This window comes from Rhinolophus hipposideros (genome assembly GCF_964194185.1).
Source record: "Rhinolophus hipposideros genome assembly, chromosome: 11".
Lineage (NCBI taxonomy): Eukaryota > Metazoa > Chordata > Mammalia > Chiroptera > Rhinolophidae > Rhinolophus > Rhinolophus hipposideros.
This window is the reverse complement of record NC_138057.1, coordinates 22,842,409-22,869,589: the sequence shown is the minus strand read 5'-3', so window position 1 is coordinate 22,869,589 and position 27,181 is coordinate 22,842,409. Positions and strand designations below refer to the sequence as shown.

Sequence of the window (27,181 nt, the reverse complement as noted above, 5' to 3'; positions counted from 1 at the left end):
TTCTCCATTATCATGGCTTAGAGCAGTGTATTTTTTTTTCCCCCTAGCTGGGCTATGTGTTGTTTCCATATTACTTTTTTTAAGTTAAATAGTCTTCTGCTTAAGAAAACCTGAGATGTACTCATACTTAAGATAGTATTTAAATTATATCTTGATGAATGTAATAAATTTATTAACAAAATTTTGTCTAAGATTGAAACATTAAATGTCATTAACACTCTGAGATGAATACAGTTGGTCTGTCATTAACTAAAATTTTTTTGCCCCTTTTTTCTTTCTTCCTTCTTTCTTTCCTTTGTTACTACCTTCTTCCCCATCCCTCCAAATTTAAGCAATTGAATACTTAAAGAATGGATGAGTGATTTTATATAATTACTCTCTCTCCTTCTCTTTTTAGACAGTAAATTCTGTGAGGACAGAGACTACACCAGTCTTGTTCATTTCCATGTGCCTAATGCCTAGGATTGGTACATAGCAGGAATTCAGTAAATTACTTGAATGAATGAATGAATAATAAAACACTCTATGAATGCTTTTTAAAAAATTGTCTTTGTTGAAAATATGTTTCTTGTCTATTGAAGTATTTAGATTGTAAAATATGGGGGGAAATTATAATAGGAAAATAAAAATATTTTTAAATAAAAATGTTTTTAAATTTGCTACTTATTTTTTAACAGATGAAGAGTGTGCAATAAGCAATCAATTTAAAATGGCTTTTGAAACTAAACTTCTGATTATTTTGGATTAATATTTTAAACTACATTTTACCATGTGACCTTGATTAGATCAACTAACATATGGCCCAACTAAATTAAAATAGTTTGAGGGCATAATACGGAAATACTCATATTTTTACAATGAGTATCAGTTTTAAGGGTTTTAATTGAAACATGATGTGGGCCTATGTAGATAATAGAATTTTTCGTTATTTATTTCAAATTGTAACTTGAGAATTTTAAAGGATTGAAAAATATTTCTAAGCATAACAGAGAATAATGTGCTCTTGGATTCAGAATTTATTATTTAAGCAAAAAGGCCTGACTGATCAGAAACATGAGGACCAAAGTAAGTGTATCTAATTCCCCAAGACAATGTTAGTATAGACTGTTCATTTAATTGTTGTATAACAGGTGTGTAAAAACACTTCCACTAGGAGATAGGAAAAAAAGAAAAGTAAAGAGGTCACTACTGACTGCAGTGTGGGCCTTGGTAAGGTACGAAGTAGCCGTAAGTTAGAACTTGTTATATATGGACTAAATTGACCACTGGTTTAGAAAGACTGTTCATATTTGGCTATACAGTAGTGTACTTTGGAGAATAAGATTCTACTCAGTGTTTCACAATGTCTTTTCAGCTTTATCTAATTGTAATAATATCTCTGTTACTATTTGCTTAGCTTTTATCTCCGTGTGACTTTCAGGGTATACTTTCATCCTATATTTTTCTCTAGGCATCCACAAGGACAAAGATAAACCTCCCAGCTTCTCTGTTGTCCTTGAGATTTTGAGGCATACCTTGACAGATTACCAGAACAAGCTGGAAAATGCATCTAATGAGGTAAGTCTTGCGCTGTTTGGCTCCACACATATAGCCTTCGGCCTGCAGCAGTACCGTAGCCCTTGCTTGTTACAAAGGCCAGAAAAATTGGGAACACTGAATTGGCAGCTTCACAGATACAAAAAAATAATAAATTGTCTGTCACTGTTGTTTTTTTAAGTGTGGCCTAAAGTCGTGTCTCACTTATGCTTTTGTAATTTCAGTTATACTATTTTCAAAGTTATAAAAACTCTGTCACTTCTTAGACTTCAAAATTTATTTATTCGATTTAATACAAAATCTATGCACGTTATTTAGGTTAATATGTGTTATATTTAAATATTAATGTGTTTTTATGAAATTTGGAATAGGTAGTGAAAATTTGGGTTTTGTCATTATTTTAGGTTAAGATTTCTACAAATTGTGGAAGTCTTAATAAAAAAGGCATAAGTTAGGTTTCATTCTCTAAAGTGTTAGAAGTTTTTAAAAACGAATGTCCACTCGATGCAAGCTTGGAAATTCTTAGTTTGCTGATTGAAAAAGCTCATGCTTCTATTTATCATCTCATTTGTATTGTTTAATATGTGAGTTGATCATTTTCTTGGGTATTAAAATATTTTATGCATTCGTGCTTTAAGAATTGAAGAGTTTGCTTAGTTACATCTTGTCAAATTAGAGAATATGAAGTAATTCCGTTGAATACAATTAGTTGGCAAAACGACAGGCAGATGCTTTGAACCCAAACCAAACTACATAGCGTGGAATTTAGTGTTGATCCTTCTGTTCATCTGTTTTTTTCATATAATACAAAGACCATGAAACCATTACATTTGACATTTCAGAAGGGGCTTATTTTACTTTTGTTTAATAAGGTGAACAAAGAAAGAAAAGTGAGTCTTCTTAATATCCTCTGTAATTGTTCAAAAGGCATGAAAAAAAGTGACCACCGAAATAATTAAAGAACAAATATTGCTAAGTCTTTCCCAGTGAGACAAGACAACTTGTATTGTTAGTACTTTATGAAACTCTTCTGAGGCCTAGGTCTGGAAACTGCAGGGTAACTAGGAACATATTACCCACAGCGAATTGTTATTTGGGAGGATGAATGTCACATGATCCTCAGCACAGTTGAAAAGTCGACTCAGCAGGCTTTGGCTTAGCAATGCGCTTTGTTGTGAACCAGTGCCAGAGACAGCAGTGGGGAGACCAAGGGGGTGGCTGCAAAGAAAGCAGAAAGAGCAGTCTGACAGAAAGAAGAATGAACTGTCAAAGAAAATAAATCACAAGCGGGGCAGGACCAACTGACGACCTGCCACAAGCCTTCCCAATAGGACTGCATGTGACCGACCCTGAAGTTGTCATATGGAGCGAGAGACCAGTGAATACTCTCATGATGTATAGAAGGAACAGTATTCTGCTCTGTCCTTTTTTCTTTTCTTATAGATGCCACTGCTTCTGGCATTTTGGTCCGGTAGGCTTTTAAGAATAAAGTTATATTTGCGGACAGTAAGAATGAAATGCTTTATCCAGACATAACACCATTGACATTTTAAGCTTGAGTGCTTATTCTTTTTACCTATATGAACTTGTGACAGAAATGACATAGTTAACCAAAAGAAATAATTTTTAAGACTCTTAATTACTATCGAAAAATTTATATTAAGTAATTGCATAAAAAACATTTAAAGAGTAGCTTTCAAGTTACCTATCCTTGAAAAATATAATAAAATTACTTATATTTTCTTTTATCAGCTAAACAATGTGAATGATGCTAAGGAAAAGGCATCTAATGAGCTTGATTCTACCAAGCAGAAGATAGAATTTCACACTAAAAGTATAAAGGTATTATGATTTAAAATAACTTTTTCCTTTTGTATTAAGAAACAAATATAATTATTTAGGGAAACTTTTTAAGTAGAGATCTGAAAACTGCATCTTCCTGTTTCTTATTAAGTATATGTGGAGATACAATTTTAGTCTTTTATTGTTGATCAAAGTAACAAAAATGTTTTTTCATTAAAGCAAAAGCTTGACTAGACATTGTTCTGGTTAATGGAAACAGTTATTTCCCAGATTTAATTATAATACCATAGATTCAAAAAAATGATTTGAGATTTAATGTCTACTAGTTGATACATAATAAACACATTTTACATAAGCACATCAGTATTTGGAGTCAGTTTTCATCTTTTTAGGGTGGAGCCATTATTTTTAGTACATCATGCCTGGTAATGGGCTGAGGCCATACCCGGCTCAGGTCCAGGACAACAGTTTATTTTATTTTCTGTGCTGGTTTTACGGACTACATCTTTGCACTGTTATACTGAATCAAGTCTGCGTTGTTCAGTATTGTTGGAATTTTTTTGTTTGTTCATCTTGAGTTTGTCATGGTTATACTTCAGTAGAATTTGTTAAGGAATAAATGCTCAGCAGCATTTTGTGCCACATCTTTGAGATGTGTTAGTATTTGGAATGTCATTGAGAAGGAAATATTCTTACATTAGATATAACAGGTTTATTTTTAGAATTTTATTTTCATGTTATTTAAAATTTTTTGAGTTACCAAGTCTTTTTTTTAATAATGGGTTGAAAGAAAAGAGCATTTTGGAATAAGCTCTTATTAACATTTTATGTTTAAATGTTAAAACAACTAATTTTCTAATTACTGAACTAAAATATTACACTTAGAAAATACAGTCAATAAAATACCTTAATGTTTAGCATTGTGATTCTTTTATGTTAAAGCTTTGGAAGTTCAGGATGTGTTTTATATTTGTATCCCCCACCCTTTTACTGACCAGCCATCACACAACCTCTGTTTTTGGTGTCTCTGACAGGACCTTCAGGACAAACTGGCTGATGTCAGTAAAGAGTTAAGTCATTTACGCACTAAGTGTGCCGATAGAGAGGCTCTCATAAGCACTTTAAAAGTGGAACTACAAAATGTGCTGCACTGTTGGGAGAAAGAAAAGGCACGAGCAGTCCAATCTGAATGTGAACTGCAGAAACTTTCCCAGGCTTTCCAGAAGGATACCGAGGTATTACCTGAGACAAGAAGACTGTCAGGAAAAGCCTCCTACTAATCTCAATTTTGTAAATTGACATACATCTAGTAACTATTTTAAGTCTTATTTGACTTAATTCAAAAACATTGTTGTGAGCTGACTGTTTTGAACTATTTATGCCAGCTGTAAAACCAGTCATCCCATTCCTCTTGTGTCATTCTGTTTTGTAAGAGAAGTAATACAGATTAACCCTTCTATCACGTGTACAACTGATTGTCTCTATTTAGAACATCCTCCCTCAAGCAGCTATGCTCCTGAGTCCTGTCAAGGTGTGCCTGATAGCCAATGACAAAATTATTATTACTATTATTATTATTATTATTATTTTTGGTGAATTTCTTGATTAACTTTTTTATAATAATTATTATTTTTTATTTCAGTTTTCAGTTGCTTGACATGGTAGAAAGAATGTTTTTTATTTTTTAATCAGATGAAAAACTGGACTTGAATCCTAGTACTTCTGTTTACAAACTATGTGAACATAGACAAGCCACACAGCTTAGTCTCTCCACATCTGAGTTTCATTATTTTCAAAACAGGAATAATATTGACTTTAATATTAGACAATCTCCTCACTCTTCAGATAAAAATTTAGAAAAATACAAATCCCACTAAATTATAACTTTATTTGGATGCCCTAGAGAGTTGCCTGTCCATTTTTATTTATTAATGACTTCTTAAAATATGATGACAAAACTTGCATATTCTGTATGAGCCTGTGTGAATGGAATTGTTATCTTGTATTTTCTTTTACCCGCGGGATATAGAGCTAGTCTAGCTAGTATAGAACTGGTTTATCTGAGTTGTCCTGCATATTGAGTTCATTACTCCAACAAATATGAACATGAATGCCAAGAGAGAAAAAAGGAAACATTCTTTCCCCTCTTCTTATAGTCTGGGATTTAAATTGTGTCCACATGAAGGGGCTGGAATTGTTCTACACATCAGATAATGATTAAAGTAAAGGAAACTGGAAGCCTGACTATATTGTAAAGTCAGCATGTCTACAGCATTGTGGTTGGGTTCAACATGTGTGAATTGATTTTGGACCTTGAGATTCTCTTTTCACGCCAAACGGATGATTATCATGCATGGTTTGTCACAGCCCAAGCAAAAAGGACATAATGGCGACACAATGAATTATCCTTGAGGATGAACTCGATGGCAAATGTTGCAGGGGGATGGTTTTAAGTGCCTGAATATTACATTTGGTTAGTTGTATTTAATCAGATTTTTAAACATCTCAGCCCAGTTGAAAATGCAAAAGACGTCTTTAATTGCGTAAAAAAGAAAAAGGCATAGCATGTTTATGAAGACTCTTCTGATATCCTAGCTTGTTTATGATTTTAATTACATACTCAATTTTTTTGATTTTCAGTTGTTATATTTGGAAAAAATAAGGTGGCATATAGGGAGAATTTTTAAAGATACACACTTTGAAATATGTCAGAAAACTTTCCCCACAATTTCTAATTACAAAACGTTAACTATGCTATATTCAGTTTTCATTATCTAGAAGATTAGAATTTCTGTTTTTTAAAAAATTTATTGGGGTGACAATTGTTAGTAAAATTACATAGCTTTCAGGCGTACAATTCTGTATTATATCATCTATAAATCCCATTGTGTGTTCACCACCCAGAGTCAGTTCTCCTTCCATCACCATATATTTGATACCCCTTACCCTCATCTCCCACCCTCCACCCCCCTAACTCTCTGGTAACCACTAAACTATTGAGAATTTCTATTTTTTCCTTCTTAAAACTTCTCCTTTAAAAATTTTTTCTTTTTCTGCTGATCTATTAAATCTTGAGGGAACTTATTTTATCTACGTAAAATTTTCATTTTGCAGCTTCACAGTTACTTTGTCTTAAGTTCCGTTATTTGGGGCTTTATAAGATGAAACACCTTATAAAGATGGCCATTTGGCATTTAGTAAGTAAACTCTCTTTGTGTGTTCAAGATGCGGTCAGCTTTTTACTGAATTCTACAGCACAGTATTTCTATGTCATTAAACTGGATAGTTTAGTTATTGCAATGGCAATATAATTTTAAAGAACTTTTTTTACATATTTCTAATTGGACAGTTTTGAAGGTATGTCTTGGGCATCTATGTCCATTATTTTCCTGTTACTTTGTAATATTTAAACACCTACAAATGCTCTGTGTGCCAAACACTATATGAACTTATAGGTGGGTAAAACCAATGAGCCCATCTTCCATATCTTTCATATCACTGTCTGCTTTGCCTAAGGGGCTTGGGATAGATTTCCTGTAAGTGGTAAGTAAACCGGAATCTCTGGAGAAAAAAAGCTGAGTAATTGTGTACCTATAAAGTAGATATTGGTCTAACTTTTTCTTTGACAGAGTTGAGTAATGCTCTTCTCTTTATATTGTTTTTTTTTTACTTAAAATAACATCTATTTTAGCAAATATAAATATGAAATTGTAGAATGACCATACTGACTTGCAGTTAGAAGAGCTTAGAAACAACTAGTTCTGGTACCTCATATTACAATTGAGGAAGCTGAGGCCTGAACATGCTCTTACTCAGATCACGTCCTCAGTAGTAGCAGAGTGGGGGTCAGAACCCTGTTCTTCTGGCTTCTAGGTTTCAGATTTTAGTTTTGAATACTAAGTGTAAGCAATTCCCAGTTTCTTTCTGATGCTTAGTTTTGAATTAAAAAAAAAAAGTGACAATATTCTGAGACTTTTCATTCTGAGTATTTCAATTCCTTTCCAGGTTCTTGAAATAAATTCTTTACCGTGTGTGTTATGTGTTTTACTTCTAAGAATGTTTGTATACTGGAATTAATTTCTTTTTTTCCCTCTCACAGGAGAAGCTAACTTTCCTTCATACCTTGTATCAGCACTTGGTAGCAGGCTGTGCACTCATAAAACAACCAGAAGGCATGCTGGATAAATTCTCTTGGTCTGAGCTTTGTGCAGTCTTGCAGGAGAATGTTGATGCCCTGATCGCAGACCTCAACAGGGCTAATGAGAAGGTAACTGTCCTCAGGCACCAGATACCTCCATTAAATTCAGTGACATTTGTCCACATCACAGTATCATTAAGAGGGGCTGACATTCAACTTATTTCAAAAAGAATTTGGATGTTAATAATTCAATACCATTAATTATGACTTGTCTACAACTCAGTTTGATGCCATTGCTGTGGGCATGTAAATGTGACTGAAGTCTCTATGAAGTCTCTAAGCTCCACTTTCTGTGCAGGACATGCTAATACTACTAGCCAGTATTAGCCACAGGGACCTAATTAAAAGAAAATAAATTAATCTTACTGATGAAGCAATTCAAAGAACTTAGTCATTTACATTAATAAACCAACTCTTTATGTTAGCATGAAATAGAAACAAGATACAGTTATTCAAAAACACGATCTTAAAATTCTGCGCTTAGGAAATAATGAGGTGTTACTTTTAAAGCACTTACAAATTTTAAATTATGTTTATGGCATTTCTTAAAATATAACAAACTGTATCTTACCAACCCATTCAGTGCTTTAGATTGTAAGAAATATACACTGTAGGAGAAAATGGAAGACTTTTATAGTCACTTTATCGTTCACAAGTCTAGGAATTAAGTCTTTCAAAAAAATTTAAAAGCCTTCTTTTGGCTTCTTTATAGAAAATTAAAAGAGCTTAGCAGGCTAACATATGCCACCATGAAAGATATTGATTCTTATCTTGGGTTTATTGAACTGGTCAGAACCATGTTTATGTGGTCTAATTTCCAGATCTTACTTGCAATGACATTGGCTCTTAAGGAAAACGAAAATAAAAAACTTGTTTCCCAAAGGTTTTCTTTTGTTTTGTTTTGTTTTCAATTTTGGCCCAATTTTAGGGTGAGGGAGAGCATCTGACCTTGGTCTGATTGGCACACATAACCATAGGCACTGAAAAGTAGGAGTGAGGAAATGAGAGAATACATCGTGAGAGGCAAAAATGTTGTTCATAATTGTGAATGTGTGTATAATGGGTTTGAAAATTATTGATAATTAAAATGATTCCATGTTCTCTGAGATGATATTATAGTTTAATAAATTTTTATGGTTTCAAAACATCATGAATTGTCATATTTGTTACATGATTAGGATTTTCTTTCCAGCGTTTTAAATGTGAATAAAATGGTTGGAAAATTCTATTTTATTATGTATACAATGTTCGTAGATTTGTAAATATCATTTAAATACTTTCTTTCTCTTTGAGCTATCTGACTAGCTTGAGCTTTGGTTCTAGAAGAATACTCTTCTTAATTTATTTTTTTTTGTAAAATGAGTAGCTATATTAGAAAGAGAAGAATAAAAAATTTGTCACCTAAGCATACAAATGGCACCATTTTCTGCTAAAATATGATAATTTGCTCTACTAATCCCTGTTTCATAATTTCTCTATTTTCATTTAACTTAAAATGTTTATATGATCTTAAGGAATAAAATATAGTAGAAAATTTGGACGTTTTTGGAAGATGTGATATAAGGAAATGGTTTGTCAGGATATCTCATTCTCCGTTGCATTTTTTTCCATTTAGATATGTCATCTAGAGTACATCTGTAAAAACAAGTCTGATACGATGAGAGAGCTTCAGCAGACCCAGGAAGACACCTTCAACAAAGTGGCAGAGCAGATCAAAGCCCAAGAGAGCTGCTGGCACAAACAAAAGAAGGAACTGGAGCTGCAGTACTCGGAGCTCCTTCTGGAGGTGCAGAAGAGGGCACAGGTATGCTGCTTCCAGACAGAGCTTTAAAAAATGGCTGCTTATCTTTACCTCAGGTATTTTCTTTCTGTACCACTGCCAAATCCATTTGAAACTTCTTGAGGATCACACAGAACTTGTTAGGCACGAGTAATACATATGCAAACACATACACGTTAATGGATATGTGTTGTATACATGTGTGTATTAAGGATTGTCTTTCACTGAAGTTTGAAAATAGATGGGTTTCTGGTTAATATGCATTGATCAGTTAAATGCTAAAATTGTGTTTCTTTTTTTTAATTAAAGTTTTTTGGAGTGACAATTGTTATCAAAGTTAGATAGATTTAAGGTGTACGATTCTGTAATACATCATCTATATATCACATTGTATGTTTACCACCCAGAGTCAGTTCTCTTTCCATCACCATATATTGGATCCCCTTTACCCTCATCTGCCATCTCCCTCCCCCTTCCCTCTGATAACCACTAAACTATTGTCTGTGTATTTCTTTTGAAAATAAAAGGTTAAGAAGTTTGGCAAAATATTACCGGTTTTTATGTAGGTATCCTTTTATCCAGTTTATTCTACTTGTAGGGGTTCCTATGCGAGCCATCATTTTAATTCATTTGGGGTTGAAATTTCCTATAGCTCCTAACATTGTATAAGAACTAGAGTTATAGTTTTAGACGCTGTATCAAAATAATTGACTGTGAGATGTATCATGTCTTCTATGCTGGATTTGATTGGGAACAGAAGTTATGGGTAGTTAACCGTATTTTTCCCTATACAAATTATTGTCAATATCATTTATATTGTTGCCCAATCAGGAATAACATAATGGTAGTGTATACTTTTTTCATATTGAATTTAACAATAGGTCACTTGTACTTCAGATAGGATGCTTAGGTTGGATGTTCTTCCCATGTTTGATTCAGTATTTAACCTCTTATTTGGTCCACTCATGTGTATATTGGCAAGTATAATTAAAAACCAAACATATATTTATATACATATATATGTTTTGTTGTCTGTTTGCCAATAAACAGTTTTGGATTGCTTAAAATAGGACCATTTTGTTTCCCCAAGCATAAGGGCCCTGTGTCCACTTAGGCCTTTCTCTATGAATTTGAATGAATTAATACACTCCCTTAGAGTAGCCTTTTGTTCTCTGTAGTAAGGGTGCCTTGTGATTTGCTCTGCATTATCTACTACTGAAATAAAAGACCTAAACTATTTATTTTATATTTTTTAGCAGTAACACTGACATATAGTGAACAACTCTTACATGTACAATTTGATGTTTTGGTCAATGCAAACAGCCATGTAACTATCATCCCACTTAAGACTTAAAACATTTTTATTACACTAGAAAGTTCTCATGCCCACCTCCAGTCTGTTTCCACTCTCCATAGACAACCATTGTTCTGATGCCTATTATCATAGATTACGTTCATCTGTTCTTGAATTTCCTCTCAATGTAATCATTGGCTGTCTGTCTTTGGTGGTTGACTTATTTCACTTAATATTTTTCATATTCATTCATGTTGTTGGATATATCAGTAGTTAATTCTTTTTTTATGGCCAAGTAGTATTCCTTTTTATAATTATACCACAATTTGATAGATTGTGAATTGATAGATATTAGATTGTGAATCGATGGATATCTGTTTTTTTTCCCCAGTTTTTGGCTATTGTAAATAAAATTGTCGCAGATGTTGTTGTACAAGTATTTTGTTGACATATGTTTTGATTTTTCTTGGTTAAAAGTGCAATTGCTAGTTTATAGGATAGGTGTATATTTATTAAAATCCATCAAAGTTTTTTTAAACAAAATGGTTGTATCACTTTATATTTCTATCCTCAATGTATTAGAGTTTGCATTGTTTTATATCCTCTGCAACATTTGATATTGTCAGTCTTTTAAATTTTAGCCATGTTAGTTGTTTTTAAATGGTACTTCATTGTGATTTTAATTTACATTTTCTTGGTGATTGATGATGTTGAGCATTTTTCATGTACTTATTGGCCATTCATACATTTTCTTTTGTTTAGTGTCTCTCTAAGTATTTGCCCATTTAAAAATGTGGGTTGTTTGTGTTTTTATTATTGATTTGTAAGAGTTCTTTATATATTTTTGGTACAAATCCTTTTTCATATATATGTATCAGAAATATTTTCTTCCGGTTGCTCATTTGCCTTTTCAGTTTTTAATGTTTTTCTTGATCATCAGTTTTAAAATATTACTGAAATCCAACTTACAAATCTTTTTCCCTTTAGAGAATTTATTTTTATCTGTTACATAATCTTTCTGTATCCCAAGGTTGTGAAAATAATCTGTTGTTTCTTTTTTTTTTAAAGCTTTTATTGGAGAAGGGGAACAGGATTTTATTGGGGAACAGAGTGTATTTCCAGGACTCTTTGGGGGAACAGTGTGTTTTTCCCCAGGACACGTCAGCTCCAAGTCAAATTGTCCATTCAATCTTAGTTGCGGAGCGCGCAGCTCAGCTCCAAGTCCAGTTGCCATTTTCAATCTAGTTGTGGGGGGTGCAGCCCACCACCCTGTGTGGGAGTCGAACCAGTAACCTTGTTGTTAAGAGCACGCGCTCCAACCAAGTGAGCTATCCGGCCATCCCAATCTGTTGTTTCTTGTAGCTTTATAGTCTTAGTTTTTGTGTTTCGGTCTGTGATCCATTTCAAATTAATTTTTGTGTGTGATGATAGGTAGAGGCTGAGGTTTGTTTTCCCTCTGCATTTGCTTGACTTTCCCACACCACTTGTTCAAGACTTGACTTTCTCATTGCATAGCCTTCCTTTTTTTGTGACAATTGATCATATATAGGAAGTACAGGTTTGTTGTCCATTCCCATAATTTTGCCTTTTATGGAGTGTCATATAAAGGGAATCATACAGTGTGTAAAGGAAAACTAGTGAAATTATATAGCATTTTTGATATGACAAAGAAATCTGTGTAAAAGGTATCCATCCTTTATTTTCAGGTTTTTTTCCCCTCCCCAAAATAAGACTGTTTTATGGGAGGAGAATTTTTGAATATTATTTTTGAGATTATACACACTAAGGAACATTTTAGTATTAGGAATGCTTCTGTCCCATTTGAAGGAAATGTTCTTTATGTTTGCTTTAAAAATATTGGCCTTTAATTGCCTTATGCAGAGAACATAGGATTTCTTTTTTTTTTTTTAAGGAAAATTTGTTCTTATAGCCGTTTCCAGCCTTACCATCAAACAAGCTTTGTTCTTCAGGAATGATTCACAGTAAATAATGCAGTACCTCTGACGATCCCTGTGGAATATCCGAATAATTTAAAACAGAATTCTGACATGTTGATCAGTTCCAAATTATTTTTGCAAACTATATCTTTTTTTGATTGTATATTTTTTTCTCTTTACATTTGAAAAGCTTTTTATTCAGTACCTATTGTTGGTAAAATACTGTGGTAACCACCAAGGAAAATTGTATAAAGGATTATTTAATTCATTCAATATTTAATAAATACCTATGGGGTATAGAGCACGGTGACAGGCGCTGTAGTAAAAAATTCCTGGCCTTTAGGAATTACTCTATTGTATTTGAGGGAGAGTAGATATATACACATGATATAAATAAGTAACAGTGTAGGAATTAAATGCTTGAGTAGTTTAATTATGTTCAGAAATGGTCAAAGTCAGTGGGAGTGAGAATGATAGTAAAGGGAATAGTCTAGTCATGGAATAGATAGATTCTGAAATGGGTTCTGAAGATTACTAGAATTTGAATAACATTAGGGGAGTGGAAACGGAGAGAACCTATGGGTGCTAGAGAACGTGGTTAATTTGTGAAAAGTGCTGGTGAGGTTCCTGTCTGGATAGTAAAGGAGCAGATCTTTCTCTCCTTTTTCTTCAAGTCGAGGCTTATGGGAGAAAGTGAAGCCTTTACATGAGAAGGCATGTGGGGGTGTTGTGACTTGAGTGGAGAACCTTGGTTTAGTAAAGACAAAGGATAAGCAATAGGATTGGATTGACATAATCTGACATAGCATTGAAATGGGCATGAATGGCTAGTGGTGATGATAGCTGGAACGAGGGTTAGCAGTGGAGATGAATCAGGATGTATGGTTTTCTCGCTGATGGTTTTGATTTGGGAATGCAGAGAATAGGGTGAAGGAAGGAAGAGTTAAGAGGGACTACAAAATTTTTGACTTGGATGGTTTGGTGAATGTTGGTGCAATTTCCTAATATAAAGAAGACTGTTATGACCCCTTTTAGGACTAAAATCAACAGTACTGGCCTGGATACTTTAGCTGGAGATGGCTGTGAGGCATTTTACTGGAGATGTCTACTAGGCAGTCAGATCTGTGATTCTGGATTTCAGTGGAGATGTCAGGGATGTAGAAATGAACAGCCATTAAGAAATGAACAAAACTCTCATTAAGTATTAATATTACTGAGGTTTTTTTTTCTTAACCTAATTTGTCACTAAGAGCTTTGAAAATTTAATTTCATTATTTAAAAATCTTTAATTAAAATGACCCACTTTATTAATCCTAGTTATATAGTTGATATTGGTCTGGTTGATATATATTTTTTAATAACCTTTGATACTTGTTATTTGATTATAATTACTTAAATCAAGAATGATTTAAGACAGCAGATGGTTGTTAAACAGTCTTTAGAGATTATTTATTTTTAAACAGACTTCACATGTATTCTTTTTTTTCTTCTAACGATTTTTATTCTTTTAACAATTGTGAATGGCTTCTCTTTCTTACAAGTCTCATGAAATCATCCATATTGGTAGTAATTAGTACTAATCTGAACTTTTAAATATATAATCATTACAAATGATCAAAATTTAGGGGCCACGAAATGAAATAAAAATCTTCAGAAACTGCTTTGTTATATGCCACTAATTCTGCTAGGTAATCTAAAGTGAAAAGTGGCTGTGTAAGGCAGGAATCTCAGTCCTATTTTTAAAAAATTCTATCATGTTCCTGTTTTTCTTTAGTAATGTATTTTAAATTTTTATTTTTTTCTGTCCATGTTTTGATTACCTTCTCATCCTCATCTCAGGACCACCTATTTCTGGCTGCCTCTTTAAAATGCTGTTAGCTTTAACCTGATGGGTTGTGGAAATAGACCAGCTGTACACTGTTGAGGAGTTTGCAATCTATCATGCACTAAAATTAAATCTGTTCCACAATTGCCTTACTTTACTTGTACTACTCCTTCAACATTCCATTTGATTTTGACCAATGGGTTTGAATATTATTTTTAAATATTTAAAATATCGTTGGCAAATATAACTTTTCACCATTTTTTATTCTAAAACATAAGTTTTGTTGGAAAAACACTTCTGCCTGAGATTTTGAGATCTGTAAATATGTAAACAGGTGGCCACCAGGAATCTGATTAAATTCATGTTTATTTCTACTACATAGCTATGATCAATATGCCTCTATTATCTTAGATTTTCTATAGTTTTTCTTTTTTGCTCTAATTGAGCTGATGGAATTGATTTTGGAGGAATTAACCTTTGTAATTTTCATAAACTTCCCTCATTCTATCCCTGTTCCCTGCTGTTACCCTTGGCAGTCTTTATTTGTGTTTCTGATTCTGCACCCATTTACTAAAGCACAGAGACTGTTCCAGGATTTTGTGGCTTTTCATAACTTTTCAGAATAAGTTTAAATTCCTTAGTTTAATCCTCTATTATCTGTCTAATTGTATCTTCTAAAATTTTCATCATTCTCCTGTTTTCTTCAGACGTACTGGATTATTTGTACTTCCCTAGAACACATTATCCTGTTTTCTGGCTCTTCCTTTTTCACATGCTAGTCTTCCTACTTTCTCTAGCTACAATTTGAGTGTCGGTGTCTTAAAAGGATGTCTCACGTCTTCCAAGCAGTTCACCTGGCTAGTGCTTCTCACAGTTTCTGGCTTCTTTCAGCTGTTACCAGTGGGATCCCACCTCCTTTGCAAGTGTCCTTGTCTGGAGCTCTGGGACACAGTCCCGGTGAGAGCGTACTGCTACCACAGCTTGTCTGCCAGTGGAGATGTGGTTAGGGGCAAGCCACAATATCTTTATTTCCTCATTCCTTTGTTTCTCACAGAAGTGGCTGGGTCAGACTTTGGAGAAGTGTTAGAGTAAATAAAGGGAATTACAGTATAGAAACATTTAAAACCATGTCTAAAATACAGCCTTTTCCCTGCCCAAGGGCAAGCATTGAAGAAGTTGAATCCTTCAGAGAGTGGCCTTTTGTATATGGCCTTTACTCTTTTGTGCTCAGGATTGTACCTCTGAGTGCCTCCTACTACTTACTGTACACCTTTGGAAACCTGTCCTCCAGACTCAGAATTGCTTTTGGTTCAGAAGTTACTTTCCTTAGCAGTATATTTGTGCAAGTTTGAATTTTTTTGGCTACTACCTGTCAACACTGTCAATGGTAGGCTTTGACACCAAATCTTGCAGAGTAGTCAAGAGTTTGTACGAGGGCAGACAATTAAGTTCGCGAACTCATCTTAGAATAAATGCTACACACCTCATTGCTGAATATCACTATGGTCACCTTCGAAGTACTCCCCTTGGGAAGCTATGCACCGTCACCAGCACCTAGTCCACCTTTCAAAGTAATTTTGGAACTGTGTTTCTGGAATGGCCATCAGAGCTGTCGTCGTATTACACTTGATGTCGCGAATGGCATCAATATGTCTTCCTTTCAATATTTCCTTTTATCGTTGGGTAAACAAAGAAGTCTTGGGGGCAAGATCAGGTGACCAGGGAGGGTGTTCCAATAGTTATTTGTTTATTGGCTAAAAACTCCCTCACAGACAATGCCATGTGAGCTGGTGCATTGTCGTGATGCAAGAGCCATGAATTGTTAGCAAAAAGTTTAGGTCGTCTAACTTTTTCATGCAGCCTTTTCAGCACTTCCAAATAGTCAACTTGGTTAACTGTTTTGTCCAGTTGGTAAAAATTCATAATGAATAATCCGTCTGATATAAAAAAATGGATAACAACATCATTGCAACAAGTTCGTGAACTTAATTGTCAGTACTCTGATTTTTCTCCTAGTCTGATGATCCCCTTTCAGGTCTTCCTGCCAATGTAAGTTTTAGAAATTCCTTTGACTCTTTCAGTTGTTTTGTAGGTAACTCTTGAATCACAACCACACTATAAGCCTCTCCCAAAGATCAACAGTAAATTTTAGACAGAGTGCAGTCTGAACCAGTAATACAAAGATAAATATTTTCCTGACTGCCCCCAAAAGGATTCTCTCATAATGAAGACAGCACTTCACTTGATCATACATATACAAATTCAATTGAACCTACTTATTCAAATTGAACCCCCGTGGCCTACTTTTAAAAAGATAGAGGTTCATGGCCAAGTCATGGCAGCTTGCTTGGCCAAGTAAAGATCCAAATGAAGCCATTAAATCACCATTGGTTATACAGATTAGATTAAATTATGTTAGGGTCACTATGGCCAGCCTCTCTATTGGTGGATTAGACTTTTTCTTTTTTTAAAAATTTTTTTCTATTGCATACTTCAATCCTACTTGTCCTTTGTCGTGACCCTCCAAAAGTCTATTAATGTCATGACAATGACCTGTTTGTACCTCTGGTGATCAGGCATAGCTCTATCATAGCATTATACCACAATAATTGATTTGTCTGTTTTCCTAGCACATACAATTTAGTGAGTAATCGATAAATGTTTATTGAATGATAAATGCATCTGTAAAGGAAATTGGGATCCGATATCTTCTAAAATTTACTCTACCTCAGCAATTCCTAAATGATTAGACATAAGATTTCATAGAGAGCTAGCTTATTTTCTAATGATTAAAATATGGTACCTGCAGTTTAAATTTGTTAGTGTTTCAAATTAAGTTTTAGAATCAGAGAGCTGCTGAGATCCAGCTTACAAGTAGTATTTCCTCCTACAACTAGCGCTGTATTTTGTATGTAAGAAAGGAACTGAAATATAAGAGTATGTTCTGAGAGCCAGTCCCTTCTCTTCTAGTAAATGGCAGACAGTCAAGTGCTATTTGTTGTATCACTGATTTAACCCTTTGCTTATTTTGGCAAAAGTGAAATCCTTTTATATATATAGGAGAACCTCTATTGGTGGTATAATTTCTGTTTAAAAGCAGGAAATAAAAGTTAGTGAGGAATGGAAGAGGAGAAATTACGAGAAATGGAAGAGGGGAAATTTTCTATTTCTAAATATGTGTATTTATTTGTAAGTGTGCAGGAAATTCATGAAGTATTTTTAAATTTATGTGTTTTACTTTATAAAAAGCTTCTATGTAAGAGGATTTAAAAATCAATGTGCACATTCAGATCTAAGCTGTTTGGCCCACTGTTGTTCTATCATATGTATTTTTTGGATATTTTAGAACATGGATCTTTTGAAGAAAGAGTAGTTTTGTCAGGAAACATTTTTTTTTCTATTGGTTTCATGATTAAATATATTATTTGACTTCTCTTCTTATAGAAATTTCAGGAAATTGCTGAAAAAAATATGGAAAAATTGAACCATATTGAGAAGTCACATGAACAGTTGGTTCTTGAAAATTCACGCGTCAAAAATGTCTTATCACAGACTCAAAAGGAGCAAACGTCCTTGCTGGCAGCCTGTGCATTGATGGCTGGTGCCTTATATCCTCTCTATCGCCGATCATGTGCCTTATCTACACAGAGAGATTTTCTCCAGGAGCAAGTTAACACCTTTGAGTTGTTCAAATTGGAAGTAAGAACTCTAGCCCAGGCTTTGTCAACAGTAGAGGAAAAAAAGCAAGAGGAAGCCAAGATGAAGAAAAAACCATTCAAAGGATTTATACGTGTATTCCGGAAAGGTGTTATTGCAATTTTGGCAGCAAACAGACTCAGGGTTTTAGGCCAATCATGTGCCTCTCTTTTTACCTGGATGGAAAGTTTCAAAGAAGGCATAGGCATGTTAGTGTGTACAGGAGAGCCGAAAGACAAACATAAATTTCCAAGTAAGACAAATTGTGCTTTTAAAATTCTAAGTTGAATATAAGTGACGTACAATGTGAATATGTTTTGCCATTACGCAAAAACTTAAAAAAATTATTTAATAAATTAAGTCATGCAACATAATCCCATATGTATATAGATACATATGTGTGTATAAATGTATATTTATGTATAAATTAGGTTTTGATTTTTTGTTTTAAACATTAAAGTATAAAGAAAGTAGCAAATATATGTAATTTCAACATTGTCTGACTTTATTATATTTGAATGATCTTTTCACAGTAAAGTGAAGAGTTTATAGAGCAATTTTTCAATTAAGTTAATCCAGAAACTGCCCTATTTAAAATTAAATATCAGTATAATTTATTTTCACTTTCTATGAATCAGTATAAAATGATCAGAGTTAAAAATCTATTGAAGAACTCAGTGGAAATGAGACAAATATAAATGAGACATATATAACATTTTTTGAATGCTATCTTACGGAAACAATGATTTCAATTTTTAACATGAAGCTCTTAAGTAATGTAAGTAGAACTAAAGAAAATTTCCTTCTCCCTGTTTTTTGATGTCCAATGACAGTTAACAGTCAAATATATAAATAAATAGTCAATCAAATCTAACATTTCTTGTAGACGTTTCTGCATCAGGCAAAGTTCTGTCTACAACTTTTGATCTATTTCTTAAATAGTTAAACATTACTATGAATTTTAAACATGGATTTTAATAAATTTTTGTAGCATTGCATAATGTATTTTTTTCTATTTTTGCAGAACATCAAAAGGAGCAGTTACGTTGTTTGCAAGCGCTCAGTTGGCTCACCAGTTCTGACCTTCTTGCTGCAATAATCACTTCTATGGCTGAGTTACAGGAAGTCATTACTAAAACAGGTATGATTCCCTCTTTTATGTTCTTGCAAAATATATTTAAAAGTAAATGTCCAGAAAAGCTTTATGATACAAATTCTAATAAACCATCTAGGAAGAAAATACATTTGTTATCATCTTTCTTTTATTCAGGTGCAGAGATATTGTTAAATCTATATTTAATGATGTAGGGAATTAATGTAAATGTTGATGGGTAATTTTGTCTTTATGGGGAAATTAAATGACATTTCTTGGTGAATATATCCACCTTATTTTTTTTTTCCTTTGTGATCTGATTTTCCTATGGAAAGCTCATAATTAGCTTTTTTATTAAGTAAAACTGGTAATGTTCTTTCCAATGTTTTAGTCTTTCTTCATTTCTATTTCTGGCTATAAATTTTAGAACTTTGAGTAATAACTAAGCCAGTAGAAAATTTTCCTCTCTCATTTGGTAATGTGTTTTTATTTTTTCTAATTAATTTTAAGTAGAGTTAACTTGAATTGCCTATTCCTTTCCACCAGGTGTGGAACAACCTATAATTTGTGATTTCGAAAGGTCTAAAATTCAAATTTATTTTTTCATGACTGAGATAACATGATGTGTTTAGGTGAAAAGTTCAGTGAAAGCTAATTTCTCTATGCTAGAGGGATAACATACTGTTACCTACTGGTTAAGTTATGTCATTGGACTAATAATTATTGTCATTTCAGACACATTAATACCACAAATAGTATAATGCACTTGTTAATAGTTGCCTGCTTGATGAAATGTTGTAAGCATTAGTGAAATAATTTGGGATGTAATTTAATTATCTAGATAGCTCTGCTTTGTAAATACACGTTATTTACTGTGATTTCAAATATCTAAACCTAAGCTTTTGTAGAAGGAAATTTATGATTCAAAGGTTGTTTTTGCATTGTGGTCATTGATATTGGTAAGCAATATGTGTGTTTAATGGATTGGCAAAATCTCAACATATTGGGTTAGGAGTCTGAAATAAAAGTCTAAATAAGTACATTTGAAGAACGGTGGTATTATAACTTCCAAGAAAAACTGTAACATTCTTGAAAGAACTTATTAAAAGTTTTGGATTTATTTTAATAAACAGATGATTTGTGTTAGCCATACTTTTTGTGGGTATGTGGACACTTAAAAGTAGATTGGTTTCTTAAGCTATAACCTTGTTTTAATGTTATTCTATACTATTACTTTGTTGGATGTGTTTTCCTCTTATTTCCATGTTATATATACTTTAGGAGATAAAAGAAAAATATGTGACTTGATCTGGCCCTCTAGAAAATATGCACAATGGTTGTAGAACAAGAATGACTCATGAACAATGTTAGGCAAACTGTAGTCAAAGATTGAGTTGGGCAGTATAGGCTTTGAATGTAGGAATCCATAGAAGATGTATTGCAATATGGGCATATGACTGTTGGGGACGTTTCAGGGGGAGCTGGTAATTTAGTTGGGCCTAGAATGATAATAAGTTAGGGAGGAGAGATGGCATTCAGATGAAGGGCATGGTTTAATCAGAGATGCAGAGGTGGGAATAAGCACAGAATGGGAAGAAGGAGATGAGAAAGAGATGAGAATGGATGATGAAAGAGCTGAGAGATGAGAATGGAAATCCATGCCTAGCAGACCTGGCTAGATGGTGATTACTAAAATATAATAACTATATTGGGGAATTGTGGGAGAAAGTTTGGATTATTGGCATGGGATTAGATTGTAGAAGTTTTATAAAAGTAGGCAGTGATCCCTGCCCTCAGCACGTTTTCCAAAAGTGGCCCCTTGTAACATTTTTAAGTTAAAATGTTGACACTATGGTTATTGAAACCCTGATAAAAATATGTGTAGCTAAGACCTATCAAGTATAAGGTAGACCAAGAGTGGTGTCTCTTAAGTGCTTGCGTACTTCCAGGAACACAGCTGTCTTTGATGTTAGAACCTGGTTATGCCTCTAGTAGCTTGAAGAAATAGCAAGTTCAGGGAAACTTACTTTTAGCGGAAGCTTTAAACGTCTGTTACCTAATGAACACTACTTAAGGAAGAGAAAGTAAACTTGCTTATAGGGGGAGGGAGAATAATTGATACATCAATTTCCTAAAGCGTATTGGAAGGGATATGGTCTGGACAGGTAGATAATTGACTATTACTGGGCTAGTACAGAAATAATCAGTGTGGACCTTCTGCAGATGACTTAACTAGCTCGGCTTATAGAATAATTCCTTCAACATGATGAGGGGTTAATATATTATCTTTTCCAGGTTGCATGTTTTCATTTTTAAATGTATCCTAGTAGTAGAAATTTCAGATGATTTAGCATACAGGATGGGAACATATTTTCAGACAGTTAAAGTATATGAAAGGTTATCAACAGATAATAATGAGGGTAATAAATGTAAAGCCATAACAGCTTATATAGTCATGTTGAGTTTATAATTTAAGTGTATGAATAACCTAAGTAGGTAAGAATTATTGTATAGTAGAAAGAGCATTACCTTTGAACAAGGCAGATTTGATTTTGTGTCTAGCTCTGTCAGTTATTAGTGGTGTGAAATTGGGCAAGTTACTTAACTTTACTGGACCACAGACTCTTTATCCATAAATTGAGATGGCGTCATCTTCCTGGGTGTTATGAGGGTTTAATGAGATAATTTTGTTAAAATTTTGTACAGTACCTGACATAGATGGGTGCTAAAAAAATTGTTCCCTACCACCCATCTCACCATGAAAGTAGTACATAACATGAAAGAATAGATACTAGGTGTCTACCTGTACACAATTTTAGTCTATTCATTATTAATTTTCTATTCTAAAATTGCTCAAGTGCTCTACAGTGGTGGTAACACAGTGTAGGGTTAAGTAAGGATTCTGCCTCACTTTGAATACTGCTTCTGACTAGCTGTGTGACATAGCAAGTGATTTAAATTCTTCATTTTATTTATTTGCGAGATGAGAATATAGTTATCACTTATCTCGTAGAGTTGTTTAGAGGATTAAATGACTTAATTTGTAAAGTGCTTAATATAGTCTTTGTTTACTACTTTGCTTACTTTTCTTCGTTTTGTACTTTTCAAATATTGGTTATCATGAAGATTTATTGCATTAACTGAATAATAAAGAACATTCATAAAAATTTGGATCCAATGAAAATACATTTACCTTAAAATTTCAAGATAATTTACATATCACATACAACTCTAACTTTTTAAAATGTGGTTTTGTTATAGATAAGCATATAAAGATCAAGGAGAAATTTCTTCTTCAGAATATAGTGAAGTTACTATGTTTGGGGGCATCGCAGGTTTGCTTCCTTTGTAACTAATAGAAGACCCACTTAAAGTAGCTGAATTGTATAAAATTTTTTCCTCCCCAATAATAGAAAGTTTGGACATTGGTAGAAATCCAAACGGTGTCTTTCTGCTTTGCCATCCTTAGCATCTTCATGTTTATGCCTCCTCGTTTTAAGCTGGCTACTCTGCTTTCAGGCGTCAAGATTGTTGTCACGCAGGGGACCCTGCTCACTGCGCCATTTGTCGTGCAGGGTCTCAGCTCCCACTCCCCGCCCAAGAACGCAGGACACGGTAAGGCCAAAAAGGAACACCCACGGAGCCATAGATAGGGGAGTCAAACCAATATATTCTCGCTGGCGGCTGGGCTGGAGACACAGGAAGCAGGATCTACATAATCTGCCTAACAGCAGTCCACGCTTGCCAGCCACCATCTTCTTGCTAGCCCCCATTCCCTTCCTGCTAGCGTAGCCACAGCCGTTATATTAGTGGCCAATGGCCTACGGGTTACAGCTGACGGCCAACTAGCCACAGCTGCTGGCATCTGATCACAGTTGATGGCCATTTACTACCCGAGCCAGCACCTTTCTATGTGAGGCCGAGAGCCTGGAAACTGTTTTTTGGGGTTTTGTCCCCACACTCCACCCCTACAGGGTCTCGCCTCACAATCTACGCGACAAGCGTCTTCTGCGAGGGGCCCTGTGCAAGGAGCCTGGAGGTGAATGCACTATCCTGAACACAGCCAGGCTCTCTGGGCACAGCCAGGGTTTCTCAGGGCACCACCAGTACTTCTGGGCACAGCCAGACTTCCTGGGCTTCTTAAGGTACCACCAGTCTCCCCGGGCACAGCCAGGGTTTCTCAGGGCACCACCCCAGTACTTCTGGGCACAGCCAGACATCCTGGGCTTCTTAGGGTACCACCTGTTTCCCCGGGCACAGCCAGCTTTTCTCAGGGCACCACCACAGTACTTCTGGTCACAGCCAGACTTCCTGGGCTTCTTAGGGTACCACCTGTCTCCCCGGGCACAGCCAGAGTTTCTCAGGGCACTGCCACTCTCTCTGGACACAGCCAGACTTCCTGGACACAGCCAGGGCCTATCAGGGCACTGCCACTCTCTCTGGACACAGCCAGACTTCCTGGACACAGCCAGGGCTCTCAGGGCACTGCCACTCTCTCTGGACACAGCCAGACTTCCTGGACACAGCCAGGGCTCTCAGGGCACTGCCACTCTCTCTGGACACAGCCAGACTTCCTGGACACAGCCAGGGCTCTCAGGGCACTGCCACTCTCTCTCTGGGCCTCTCGGGGTACTGTGCTGGAACAACAGTGGCTCACATCAAGGTGCTTACATATAATCAATGGCGGCCAGTCAAGACACAAAAGCAAACATTCTCGCCAGTCCCACTACATGGTGGTATGTTCCCAAACAGTCAAGTGTCCATTAAATTAGGGATGGAAGGCAATTCCCCATAGTCCATAGTCATTCGCCAGGGCTGTCCTGGGGGTGAGGGATGACCTTGACCTCACCCTCATCTCCCAAGGAGGACTCAGGAAGCGTTTCCTCCTGGGACAAGTCCCGCATCCAAGTTGCCTCAGCAAGCAGTTCCCAGCTCACAGGGCGGCAACAACCTTCGCTTTCTCCGCTTTCTCCGGCCTCTGCTGGTTGGGGAACCATCCACATCTTTCCACCTCTCCACGGGAATCGAGCTCTCCGGCAGCTGCTCCTCCTGGTCTTCCTCAGACTGAGCTTTCATACGCACAAACTGCTCCACTGCCCTTTGGAAAGCTTTGGCCAGCACCGTATCCTGCCGACTACGCCATGTGTCACGCAGGGGACCCTGCTCACTGCGCCATTTGTCGTGCAGGGTCTCAGCTCCCACTCCCCGCCCAAGAACGCAGGACACGGTAAGGCCAAAAAGGAACACCCACGGAGCCATAGATAGGGGAGTCAAACCAATATATTCTCGCTGGCGGCTGGGCTGGAGACACAGGAAGCAGGATCTACATAATCTGCCTAACAGCAGTCCACGCTTGCCAGCCACCATCTTCTTGCTAGCCCCCATTCCCTTCCTGCTAGCGTAGCCACAGCCGTTATATTAGTGGCCAATGGCCTACGGGTTACAGCTGACGGCCAACTAGCCACAGCTGCTGGCATCTGATCACAGTTGATGGCCATTTACTACCCGAGCCAGCACCTTTCTATGTGAGGCCGAGAGCCTGGAAACTGTTTTTTGGGGTTTTGTCCCCACAATTGTGTATGGGCAGGAAGGAAAAGGTAAGGACGTAATGTGAAGGCATTGATACATTGTTGGTGGGAACAAAAAATGATACAGCTGCCTTGGAAAAGAGTCTAGGAATTCCTCAAAATGCTGAACAGAATTATCATATGCACCAGCAACACACTCCTAGATTTATAGCCAAAAGAAATGAAAACATATATCCATATAAAAACTTGTGCATGAATGTTCATTGTAGCCTTATGCATAATAGCCAAAAAGTGGAAAAAACCCAAATGTCCATCAACTGATGAATGGATAAATATCTAAATGATGAAATAATGTTCGGCCATAAAAAGGAATGACGTACTGATACATACTGCAACATAGATGAACCTTGAAAACACTGTGCTAAGTTAAAAAAAGCTACTCACAAAAGATCACATATTGTATGATTCCATTTTCAGGCATACTTCATTTTAATTGTGCCCCACTTTATTGTACTTGACATTTATTGTGGGTTTTTATTTATTTAACAAATTGAAGGTTTGTGAGAACCCTGCGTTGAGCAAGTCTATTGGCACCGTTTTTCCAACAGCATTTGCTTACTTTGTGTCTCTGTGTCACGTTTTGGTAATTCTTGCAATATTTCAAACCTTTTCATTCTTATTATATTTATTGTGGTGATGTATGATCAGTGGTCTTTGCTGTTACTATTGTAATTGTTTTGAGGTGCCACAAACTGCACCCGTGTGCGATGGTGAACTTAGTAAATGTTGTGTGTGTTCTAACTGCTCCACTGACCAGCCCTTCCCCATCTCTCTCCCTCTCCTTGAGCCTCCTTGCTCCCTGAGACACAGCAATTTTGAAATTAGGCCAATTCATAATCCTACAATGGCCTCTAAGTGTTAAAACAAAAGGAAGAGTTGCACGTCTCTCATTTTAAATCAAAAGCTTAGTGAGGAAGGCGGGTCAAAAGCTTAGATAGACTGAAAGCTAGGCTTCTTGGCGTCCAACAGTGAAATTGTGAACGCAAAGGAAAAGTTCCTGAAGGAAATTAAAAGTCGGGGACAGACAATGTGATATATTGATGATGCATTACAGAATTGTACACCTGAAATCCATGTAACTTTACTAACAATTGTCACCCCAATAAACTTTAATTAAGAAAAAGATTAAAAGTGTTACTCCAGTGAACACAGGAATGACAAGAAAGTGGAACCAGCCTATTGCTTATACAGAGAAAGTTTTAGTGGTCTGGTTAGAAGGTCAAACCAACAACAACATTCCCTTAAGCCAAAACCTAATCCAGAGCAAGGCCCTAACTCTCCTCAATTCTATGAAGGCTGAGAGAGGGGAGGAAGCTGCAGAAGAAAAGTTTGAAGTCAGCAGAGGTTGATTCATGAGGCTTAAGGAGAGAAGCCATCCCATAACGTAAATGTGCAAAGTGAAGCAGCAAGTGCTGATGGAGAAGCTGCAGCCAGTTATCCTGAAGAGCTAGCCAAGATAACTAATGAAGGGGGCTACACGAAGCAGCAGGTTCTCAATGTAGATGAAACAGCCTCATAGTGGAAGAAGATGCCATCGAGAACTCTCATAGCTAGAGAGGAGAAGTTAATGCCTGGTTTCAAAGGCTTCATAGGGCAGGCTCTCTGTCTTGTTAGAGCCTACTGCAGCTGGTGACTTTAAGTGGAAGCCAATGCTTATTTACCATTCCAAAAATCCTAGGGCCCTTAAGAATTACGCTTAATTTACTCTGCCTGTGCTTCAGAAATGGAACAAAAAAGCCTGAAGGATAGCACATCTGTTACAACATGGTTTACTGAATATTTTAAGCCAACTGTTGAGACCTACTGCTCAGAAAAAAAGATTTCTTTCAAAATATTATGGCTTTTGACAATGTACCTGGCTACCCCAGAGCTCTGATGGAGATGTACATAAGATTAATGGTGTTTTCTTTACCTGCTAACACCACATCGATTCTGCAGCTCATGATTCAAGGAGTAATTTCAACTTTCAAATCTTATTATTCAAGAACTATATTTCGTAAAGCTATAGCTGCCATAGTTGTGATTTCTCTGATGGATCTGGGCCAAAGGAAATTGAAAACCTTTTGGAAATGATTCACCATTCTAGATACTGTAAAGAACACTCATGATTCGTGGGAAGAAATCAGATGTCAACATTAACAGGAGTTTGGAAGAAGCTGATTCCAACCCTCATGGATGACGTTGAGCGGTTCAAGACTTCAGTGGAGGAAGTAACTACAGATTGGAAATAGCAAGAGAACTAGAATTAGAAGTGGAGGCTGAAGATGCAAATAAACTGCTGCAATCCAATGATAAAACGTTAAAAGATGAGTTGCTTCTTATGGATGAGCAAAGAAATTGGTTTCTTGAGACGGAATCTACTCGTGGTGAAGATGTGAAGGTTGTTGAACTGACAACAAAGGATTTAGAATATTACACAAACTTAGTTGAT

The 27,181-nt window shown here is 35.8% G+C and overlaps 1 protein-coding gene across 5 annotated transcripts in view; it reads left to right on the top strand.

Moving 5' to 3' along the window:
- Positions 1–27,181, top strand: part of CCDC171 (coiled-coil domain containing 171) — a 282,585-nt gene that overhangs the window by 95,299 nt on the left and 160,105 nt on the right. For 4 of the 5 annotated variants that reach the window (XM_081067657.1, XM_081067655.1, XM_081067662.1 and 1 more), the window contains 7 exons: positions 1,451–1,557; positions 3,289–3,378; positions 4,374–4,574; positions 7,439–7,606; positions 9,153–9,341; positions 17,818–18,322; positions 19,094–19,210. In XM_081067657.1, the coding sequence (XP_080923783.1) occupies positions 1,451–1,557; positions 3,289–3,378; positions 4,374–4,574; positions 7,439–7,606; positions 9,153–9,341; positions 17,818–18,322; positions 19,094–19,210 (1,377 nt within the window). The remainder of the gene's footprint in view (positions 1–1,450; positions 1,558–3,288; positions 3,379–4,373; positions 4,575–7,438; positions 7,607–9,152; positions 9,342–17,817; positions 18,323–19,093; positions 19,211–27,181) is intronic. The other variant, XM_081067658.1, reaches the window with a different exon arrangement.